The sequence below is a fragment of the Gracilinanus agilis genome, chromosome 4 (genome assembly GCF_016433145.1).
Source record: "Gracilinanus agilis isolate LMUSP501 chromosome 4, AgileGrace, whole genome shotgun sequence".
Classification (NCBI taxonomy): domain Eukaryota; kingdom Metazoa; phylum Chordata; class Mammalia; order Didelphimorphia; family Didelphidae; genus Gracilinanus; species Gracilinanus agilis.
In genome coordinates, this window is record NC_058133.1 from 260,913,777 (window position 1) to 260,924,397 (window position 10,621).

Below are 10,621 nucleotides of genomic sequence, written 5' to 3' on the forward strand. Positions count from 1 at the left end.
AGGTCTTCTGATTTCAAATCCAGTGCCCAACTGTTCCCCTTTCACTGCTTTGCTTCCTCTATCCCCTCTGCTAACCTGCCTCCATCTTATGGGTGTAGATACTTGACAATGCTCCCCAGATGGAGTACCAGAAGTTGCCAGTGATGAGAACAGGTTAGGAGGGAGCTCCCCATCACTGAAAGTGTACAAGCAGAAGCAAGATCTTACCTGCCAGAGATATTGTAAAGTGAATTATTCTACATGGGGCAGGAGGTTAGGTTGGATAACCTCAAAGGACTCTTCCAACTTAGATTGGAGTTAGTATTAGAGGCTCTGGGTTCAAATCTTGACTGCCACTTTCTAGTCATGTGATTTTGAACCACTCTACTTCCATGGATTCTCATTCATAAAATGAAACCATCCAGACGATGACCTCTAAGATTCCTTCTAGCCTTAAAACTCTCCCCATGATCCTATGACTTCCCTTGACCTCAGTTTCCTTATCTGTACAATAAGAGGGCTAGGGTTAGGCCTTGAAGTCCTTTCCAGTTCTAAATCTATGTTCCCATGATTCCATGACCTCTCTTGGCCTCAGTTTCTTTATCTGTAAAATAAGAGGGTCAGGTTGGAGAGCCTCTAAATTCCTTTCTAGCTCTAATTCTAAGATCACATGATTACTGGTTTGTACTCCAATGCCTTCTATACTTTGGTGAAATAGCACTGTAGCCTGAATGGATGGCTAAATGTGCCGTCATCTGGATGACTGAGTACAGATCCCTGAGACACAGCCCAGCTTGGCAGAAAGAACTCTCAGCTGGGAGTGAGGAGATGCTCGGTCTTCCTCTTGTTTTTCCACCAACCCAGTTCCTGGCCTGGGTCACATCTCTTCTCTGGGTCTGAGTTTCTTAACCTGTAAAATGAGGAGGTTGAACTCAATGCCCCTAATGGTCCCTTTTGGCTTTGAAATCTGTGAATCCAAGACTAAATGAGATAATGGGCGCTGAGGCACTTGGAAATGTGGAAGGTACTGCAGGAGTGCGAAGGGGTCTTGTTATTACCACTAAATAAAGGAAATATTGGGGCCTGAGGAGATGGGAACAGCAGAAAGGTTGAGAAGCACCAAGCATGGCAAAGATTGGAGGCATCCGGGAGAGGGAAGGGGAGGAAGTGGGGGTGGGGGCAGACAGAGGAGGAGCAAGAAGATCCTCCTCTCCTCTGTGAGCATGGCGTGCTACCCAATTAAGGCTATTACCATGCTCTGCTCTCCAAACCAGTTCCGCCAGATCGATTTGTTCCGCCCTAGGGTGACTCTTGCGCGGACCCATCACCTGCAAAGTGCGCACCAGCCTCTCATTTGGGAGGTAGGAATGTCAAGAGCTCATGACCTCCTCTTCCCCTCACCTCACACTGGGGAATTAGAATATAGCCTCGTCAGAGAGCCCTGAAAGGGGGTAGGAGTGGAGAGCAGCAGGAGAGATGAGAGGAGACTGCCTGCTCCCAACACGATATAGAATTTAATTTGCATTTATTTTGTATATGTTTTCTGTTTCTTTTTAATAGTTTATACCATTATTTTGTATGTTTTTTTAACATTTTACCAATATTTTGTATGTTTTCTATTTCTTTTTCATTTTTTGAACCATAATTTTGTATAGGTTTTTATTTCTTTTTCATATGTCTTGTTCCATTTTACCTATGTATGAGTTTTCTTCTCTGAGAGAATGTAAGCATCTCCAGGTCATTTTTAGCTTTGGATCTCCAGAGTCCAGCACAAATCCTAGCATACCATCAAATGCCTGACTGATTCTAGAGTTTGAAGAGACCTTAGAGATCAGCTGCCACAGCTCCCTTATTTTACAGATGTGGAAACTGAGGCCCAGAGTGACTTAATCAAGGCCATATAGTAAGAGAGAACTAGAACCAGAACAGAGTCAGACTTAGAACTCAGGTCTCCCAGGACCTACTTGTTTTCAGGATGAAGATGAGGGAAAGGAGGAGAAGAAACCCATACTCAAGTTCCATACAAAGGCCAAAAGGAACTCCATGGGGACAGGGGGAAAGGTGTAAGTAACAATATCAGACCTGGGGCCTGGATCTGCTCCCTGGCCTAGGGATGGGGAAGGAAAAGAAGGGCAATGATACCCTGCCTACCTCTCACAGACATTCTCTTGGGGAGGATCGTGACGGCACCTTCAGCCACCTCTTCCAAGTGCAGCACTGGTGAGATCTTGGAGCCCCAACTGTCTGAGCCCATCCAGATGAAGTGGCCTGTCTGATTGGCCTTCCTGGCTGCCTCCAACACCCGCCTGTGGAGGAGAGATAACACATGAACTGCCCCCTCCCCATTCCATAGCTGCCTCCCTGACCCCCATCACCAAGTCCACATGCAGGTCCCTCACCTCACATCTGCTCCATGGTTAATCTCCCAGGCCCAGGCACCTAGCCCCACTCCCACCGCTCAGCCCTCAGCACCAGTCCCTGCATTTGCAAGTCTGTCTCCCATATCTGCCACATCCCTCAATTCCACATCCAACACCTCCCCACTCCAGTTCTAGCAGCAAGCCCACATCAGCCAGGCTCTGACTCACAGTCACATCCCCCCAGCCACAGACCTATCCCTCTATCCCCCTCTATCCAGTCTCCAGGACGAGAAGACAACCAACACAAGCCCCAGGCTCCTTCCTGTCCCCCATTCCCCAAACCCGCCGGCTCCCTACAGCCCCCCTGCACTACCTCAGCAGGGAGCCCTTTTATCGTGTGTCTACAAACTCTAATCCCACACCTGGATGCCCTCACGCCAAGCTCTGTTCACACCTGCTCACTCAGTGCTGTCTCTGCCTAGCACCTCTTGGAAGGCAGTGAGTGATAAAGACGGAGATTAAAGCTCCATTTGAAGAAGCAACTCCCCCCGGACCCCTCAATATATGTCTCTTTCTGTCTTGGAACCTCTACTCCATGGCATTCTCCACCCTCCCCATCTCATTTCCTCTCTGAAAGCCTCCTGAACGTCTCACTCCAAGGGGACGTCCCCCCTCCTCTGAGCCCCAGGACCCCTGGCCGCCTCTCATGCTCGTTGCAGAGGCTGCCTTTGTGCTGGGAGCTCTTTCCATGGGAACATGTCTCATCTCTATAGTTATTTATTCTTTTAATTAACCTAAGTTGCTTAATAAGGTAGCATCAGACTACCACTGGACTCTGGATTTGGAGTCAAGAGATACTTTGGTTCAAATCCTAACTCTGCCAGTTACCAGCTGCATGACCTTAGGCAAATCATGTCATCATTCTGAGTCTGTTTTCTGATCTGTAAAATGGGGATAATAATACCTTAGCACCTAACTCAAAGGCTACTCAGAGGATCAAATGAGATCATGACTATCTTTAAGCTCTATCTAGGTGTCGGTTATCATTACTAACCTTGCAGGGTTGTTGTGATAAAAGTAGTTTGTGATAGTTCAGTGGATTGAGGGCTGGGACTAGAGAAGGGAAGTTGTGGGTTCAAATCTGGCCTCAGACACTTCCTAGCTGTGTGACCCTGCTTAACCCTAGCCTTTACCACTCTTCTGCCTTGGAACTGATACACAATATTGATTCTAAGACAGAAGGTAAGGATTAAAAAATCAAAAGCATGGGGCAGCTGAGTAGCTCAGTGGAGTGAGAGTCAGGCCTAGAGACAGGAGGTCCTAGGTTCAAACCCGGCCTCAGCCACTTCCCAGCTGTGTGACCCTGGGCAAGTCACTTGACCCCCATTGCCCACCCTTACCAATCTTCCACCTATGAGACAATACACCAAAGTACAAGGGTTTAAAAAAAAAAGCACTTTGCAAACTGTAAGGCACTTTATAAATATGAACTAGAAGCTATTAAGTTGTTAGAAGGCAAGTTCTGCCTGTTTTATAAGTCTGGATCTCTCCTAGACAGGAACTGGGAGATCCTAATGGATCAGTTGAGAGCTGGAAGAGACCTTATCAAGCACCATTCTAGTTACTTAGTAGGTGCTGAATGAATGAATAAATGAATGAACGAATGGACATCTCTAACTGCATTCCAGACATCTCTCTGGGAAGAGAAGGAAAAGGGATGGAGAGGAGAGACAGGCATACATAATTCTTTCCTCTTTACAAATGGAGAGAAGGGGAACAAAGAAGGTGACTTGCCTAAGGTCACACAGTGAGTGAATTAGCAGAACTTTTCAGAACTCATTTCACATGCCAGGAGTCTACCAAGCAGATGAGTTCTACTTCCTTGGACCATAGAGGGACCAGGGGAGAAGCCTTCGAGCTGAGAAGTGGGGCGGAACTCAAGACTATTTTGCAAAGATATGTCTGTGCCTCACCCTCAATCTATGTATATAGGTGACATCGGGCCACATCAAGGACAGTCCTAAGAGGTTCTGAAAGAAAAGCCTGACCTTGGTGAATAGAGGAGGTTTGGACAGGGAATGTTGCTATTTAAGGTGGGGTTTTATGGACTGATAAATTTGGATCCACTTTTGTACCCAATGGGGGATATCTCATATCCAAGAGATGATGAGGTCTGATTTTCCAGAAATTCTTGTCTCCCCCCTCCCACCTCATCTCCTTTGTGGCCATCTCCTCCTCCCAGAAACCTCAGCCAGAGCTGTTCGAACATCTATCTGCTCTACTCACTCCTTCCTCCTCCTGTAGCTTTCCTCCCACGATCCCCTCACCTGCCAGGTGGCAGCCAGGTCATCTCTAATAGTAGGGATGGGTAGTTTTCTCAGAACCAAAACCCACATTCCTATTATTACCCTCCCTGCATCCGGCCCTTGTCCCCAGACTCTGGACCCACACCATCCCCACAAAGTCACCCGCATTTATTTTTGTTTCATCTGCCTCTGAGAATGCACGTGGATTTCCAAAAGTGATCTAAGTCTGATGCCCAGCTTCCTGTTTCCCGTATCTGAGGACAAATTAAACACCTCTCTGCTGAAGCCCCAAGCTCCCCCTCTCCCCAGCCTTCTCCTCCCCAGAATAAATAACCCCAATGTATCCATCTTTTCCTCCATCATAGGTTAGGTTCTGGTAACATCTGCACAGGGACTAGGAGACTGCACAAGCCATAGAAGCTGGTCCTCCTTCACAAAATGAGAAGACTGGTCTAGATGAGTCCTAAGGTCCCTTCCAAGCCTAATGCTCTGTGAGTCCATAATTCTGGGTTTCCTTTGCAAAATCTTTTACATCTGTTGTCTTGTTTGACATTTCCAATAGCCCTGGGAGGATAGGGAGACCAGACGTCACTCTGCCTGTTAGACTAGTGAGCCCCAGACAGTTGAAGTCATGTGTCTAAGATCACCCAGCTGTGATTCAGAAAGAGGACAAAGATTCTTTGACTTCGGGTTCCACATTCTAGCCACTGCATCGTGCCAAATGGTCGGCACCCTGCCCTGTGTCTGATGTCCTTTGCTGACAATGGGGAGAAACAAAGGAAAGAGAGAGACACTCCCTGATCTCAGGGAGCCTCCAGACTGACTGATAGGGGTAGACAGTTCCTGATTTCAGGGAACTCCAGGTATGATGGGGAACATAATTCTTGTCCTTCAAAATGAATGCTGAATTTGATGTCAGAGGACCTGGATTCAAATCCTTTACTGCCAACTATGAACTACCTGTGTGACTCTAGGCAGATCCCTTAACTTGTTCATTAAATTATTCAATTTCCATCTTTAAAACAAGTATTGGGGCATATAAGTGGCTCAATGGGTTGAGAATCAGATATAGAGATGGGAAGTCCTGGGTTCAAATCTGGCCTCTGACATTTCCTAGATGTGTGATCCTGGGTGAGTCACTAGCCCTTACCAATCTTCTGCCTTGGAATACACAATATTAATTCTAAGATGGAAAGTAGGGCTTTAAAAAAGTGGGTTGGGGGCAATGGATAAAGTGCCAGGCCTGGAGTGTTGGGTTTAAATCTGGCTTCAGAGAATCCTGGCTATGTGTGACCCTGGGCAAGTCACTTAATCTCCACTGCCTAGTCCTTGCTGCTCTTCTGTTTTAGAACTGATACTAAAGGTTTAAAAAAAAAAAGTGGGTTTGATTACATGACACTCATCTCCCAGCTCCAAGCATTTCCCTGGCTGTCTTCCATGCCTAGAATGTTCTCCCTCCTCATCTTTGTCTCTTGGTTTCCTCTAAGTCTCTTTCCTTCTTTCCTCTTGTCTTTGGGATATTCTCTCAAGCCTATCACTCTCCAATAGTTCTGACTTGATTATATTTAGTTCTATCTCCCTTTCTCCCCTCCTTTTCTTTCCCTCTACTGTCCTTTCTGCTATTTGTGATCTTTACAAGCCACTAACCAGGATCCAAGAAGCTCTACTCAAAGGAAGTAAAGACAGCCTGACAAGGAAGGGCCTCCAATATTTGCTGTTAATTGTTAATTTGAATTATTTTAAAAGTAGAATAAATATTTCTAATACTGGGGGTGGGGGAACCCCACCTGTCACAAAAAGCCTTTCTATTTCTCCTTAATCTTCTTGTCTTCCCTTTGAAACTATGCCCGATTTATCCGGCACGTATCCTTTTGGGACACAGTCATTTGCCAGTTGTCTCCCCCTCTCCCCCCCCCACCCACCCCCGCCCCAAGAGTGTGAGCTGATGGCGAACAGATTTTATCTTTTTCTGTGTCTCCAGAGCTCAGCACAGTACCTGGCACATAGTAGGTGCTTAATAAATGCTAGCTGACTGACTGATTCTAAGATCCCTTCTAGTGTCTAGATTGAAAATATATTTGAACCCTAAAATCCAAAAAGAGACTCCCAGACTGATGAGAAAGTCACAATCCCTGACTTTTTCGGGGATCTTCACTTTGCTAATAGAGTTGAATGGGGGAAACAATAGCAAACCCTCATAGGAAAAGGGGGCACGTAGGCTAACAGAGCTAGAGTACTTAAGTATCAAGAGGCCACGGAGTCCAGGTTTGATCAGAATTTGAGTTAAATCAGGGAAAGTTTCCTGGATATGGCAGTTTTTGAGGAGATGGTTCAAATTGAGGGGAGGGAAATGGATTGGTAGCCCTACTGGAAATGACCTTTGCCAAACAAAACAAAACAAAATGAAACTGAGAAGATACACAATTGAGAACAAATAGAGAGAAGTAGGGAACAGGTAAGTAGCTCAGTGGATAGAGAGCCAGCCCTGAAGTCAGGAAGGCTCATCTTCCTGAGTTCAAATCTGTTCTCAGATATTTTAGTGGCTGTGTGACCCTGGGCAAGTCACTTAAAACTGTTTGCCTCAGTTTCCTCATCTGTCATATGAGCTGGAGAAGGAAATGGAAAACCACTCCAGGATCTTTGTCAAGAATATCCCAAATGGGATCATGGAGAGTCAGACATGACTGAAAAATGATTGAACAATTACAAAGAGAGAGCTGGAAGTTACAATAAAGGCTAAGAAGGATTCTCTGGGAAACAGAAGGATGTGTGACAGGACCCAATGAGGGCTTAGCAGCCCAACTGCTTTGTTAAATCAATTCTTAATGAGTAAAATTGGGGAAAGATGTATGGACAATTAGGGAGTAATGAAGACCTTGTCAATACAGCGGTTGATTAAAAACCAGTTAAGGGAATGTCTGGCAGCTGATGTCTAAAGCAGATGGGAGAAGAGGAAGTTTGAGGTCCAGAATTCTAGGAAACGGCAAGTTAAAGATGGCGGGGGAGACTTTCTAAGTTTTGATGCTGTTCAGAAAGGTCTGATTCTTTATGACTTCATTTGGAGTTTCCTTGGCAAAGATACTGGAGTGGTTTTTGCCATTTCCTTCTCTAACTCTTTTGGCAGATGAGGAAACTGAGGCAAACAGGGTAAAGTGACTTGCCCAAGGTCACGCAGATAGGAAGTGCCTGAGGTCAGATTGGATCTCTTGTCTTCCTAACTCCAAGCCTGGCATTCTTTTGACTGCCAGCACCTAGCTGCCCCTCTTTCTATGCAAAGACAGCATTCACCCAAGCAGAAAGGGAGTCCTATTTGGACTTGGTTGTTGTCTTCCCCTTCTGATTGGAAGCTCCCTGAAGATAAAAATGAGTCACACTCTCTCCATCAGATTGGAATCTCCCCAAAGGCCAGGACAGTGTCTCTTTCCCTTCCTCCTCTCCCCTTCCCCCCACCCTATCAGACTAGGGGTTCCTTGAGTTGAGGGCTAGGTATATAATTGTCCAAGTAGGAAGGTGAATAGTAGGACTCGGTACATATTTTTTCTGACCAGCCTGAGAGAAAAGAGTTAGTGTCGAGGCTCTTTCCAAATGAAATCTCCCTCCCCTTTCCCTGTTTATGAGCCCAGGGCACCTTGGTGTCACCCAGCCTGTCTGACAGGCCTGCCTTGGACCTGCCCAAAGCTGCTGAATCCACAGCCTGTCTCTGCTTCCCCTCTCCCCCAGCTTATCGTAAGTGACTGACACTTTCCAGGAAGCCTTACAGACCACACTTGCTGAGTTCTAAACATCTGTCTCCAATGCAGGCTGGGGCTCAGCTACTAAACTATCCCCCCAAACACCCCATAAGCTCCCAGGAGGCTATGGTTGGGATGATCCAGCATCCAGGGCTCCACCCAGCCTGCTCCTTCCCTGATGCATCTGCTGTCCTCCACTTGGGTCTGTCTCAGCTTCTTTTGCTACGGGATCGCCTCGCTCCCTCCCAACAACATAAGACTTGTCTGCACCTTTGCCACTGCATGGGGAGAAGTGAGGGGAAGGAAAGAGGTAACAAGGAGATAAATGGGGGAAATGGGTGACAGGAGGGCAAGAGGAGAACAAAGGAGCAAAGGATCATAGAATTTAGAGACCATCTACATAATCACTTTTTTCTTTCTTTTTTTTAATCCTTACTTTCTGTCTTAGTACTAAATCTAAGACAAAAGGGAAAAGGCTAAGCTAATGGAGTTAAATGACTTGCCCAGGGTCACAAACTAGGAAATATCTGAGGCCAGATTTGAACCCTGGATCTTCTGACTCCAGGGCTAGCACTTGATCCTCTGTGGTATCTCGCTAACCCCTCTCAATACTTTCTTTTTTTTTTTTTTTTTAACCCTTACCTCCCATCTTAGAATCAATACTGTGCATTGGTTCCAAGGCAGAAGGACAATAAGAGCTAGGCAATGGGGGTTAAGTGACTTGCCCAGGGTCATATCTCAATCCTCTTTTGCTAGAGAAGGTAACTGAAGACTAGAGAAGGAAATTAGCCTAAAATCATTATCTTTCAGTTATTTAGTCATATCTGACTCTATGTGACTCTATGGGCTTTTCTTGGCAAAGATACTGGAGTGGGTTGCCATTTCTTTCTCCAATGAGTCCCCATTTTACAGATGAGGAACTGAGGCAAACAGGAGTAAAGCGACACATCTAGGGACACATAATTAGTAAGGGTCTAAGATTGAATTTGAACTCAGATCTTCTGGACTCCAGGTCTATCCACTGCATCTCCAAGCTGCCCTCTAAAATCATATTGGTCATAAATAGCAAAGGCAGGGCATGAACTCAGGGCCTGGCTTCAAATCCAGTGCTCTTTTCACTACATCTCACTGAAAAGGAAAAATTTAGAGGGAAAGGAGACTAGAGGACACAGGGAAACTGAAGGCAATATAGTCCCAGGAAGGAGAGTCTGAAGAAGAAGGGAGAGAGAAGATATGGATAAAAAGGAGGTGGGACAAGTGTCAGAAGTATTGAAGGAAGGAAGTAGAGATGGAAAAGAAATTAGGTAAAGGAAGTTACAGCTAAGGCATGCACACACACATATACGCATGCATGCCCTTGGCCCCATTCATCCTCAGGGTCTACATTTTAGCAGGAGCGGCAACCTGGCTTAGCAGGCATTGGGCAAACCCTCTCTCTATGCAAAGGCAGTTGGCAGAGACACAGATTCGAGTCTCACCTCTGGCTGTGGGTCTCGGGGATCAGGCACCTAATCTCTCAGGACCCCCAAGCCACGCTCTATGACTCTGTTTCAAAAGAGGGGCCAAACACATGCATATGTGTATGCAGACACAAACATGTATGTAAATATTTCTACGTGTCCCTACATACACCGACACATACATCCACACACAAGTGTGTGCGTGTGTGTAAACATGCATCTGTCAGCTGCTGAGTTACTAAGCTGCTCAGGTTCGGTCCTCCGAGAGAGGAGGCAAAGAGGCATAATTCTCCTCTTCCCTCCTGGCTCACAACCAGCATTGCAACTCATTTGCATTGCTGACTGACAATGGGATTTGACTAATTAATAAACATTAGAATACAGCTCCTACAACTATCCAGAAGTCTGGTGGTGAAGGAGAAGTGTGAGGTTGGGGTGCACAGACCTCCCGCTCTGTCTCTCCTTCTCCAGCCCTTCCTGTCTCTCCTTTTCAATCTCCATCTCTGGACCTGTCTCTCTGCCTCTTCCTCTCTCAGTTTGATCCTTCACTTTTCTTTCCGTCCTTCTTTTTTCATCCTTCCCCATCTTCCCTTCTCTACCCCTTTCCTCATATCTATATAGGTTCTTCTCTATCCTATATTTATTCCTTCCCTCTTCTGTCTCTGTCTCTGTCTCTCTTCTCTCCTCTCTCTCTCTCTCTCTCTCTCTCTCTCTCTCTCTCTCTCTCTCTCTCTCTCTCTTTCTCTCTCTCTGTCTCTCTCTCTGTCTCTCTCTCTGTCTCTCTC

General features: G+C 46.1%; 1 protein-coding gene across 1 annotated transcript in view; it reads right to left on the bottom strand.

The window, feature by feature from the left end:
- The window catches only part of GRM4 (glutamate metabotropic receptor 4), a 431,343-nt gene that overhangs the window by 218,037 nt on the left and 202,685 nt on the right, over positions 1-10,621 (bottom strand). The window contains exon 4 of the mRNA XM_044675279.1: positions 2,131-2,285. Coding sequence (XP_044531214.1) covers positions 2,131-2,285 — 155 coding nt within the window. The remainder of the gene's footprint in view (positions 1-2,130; positions 2,286-10,621) is intronic.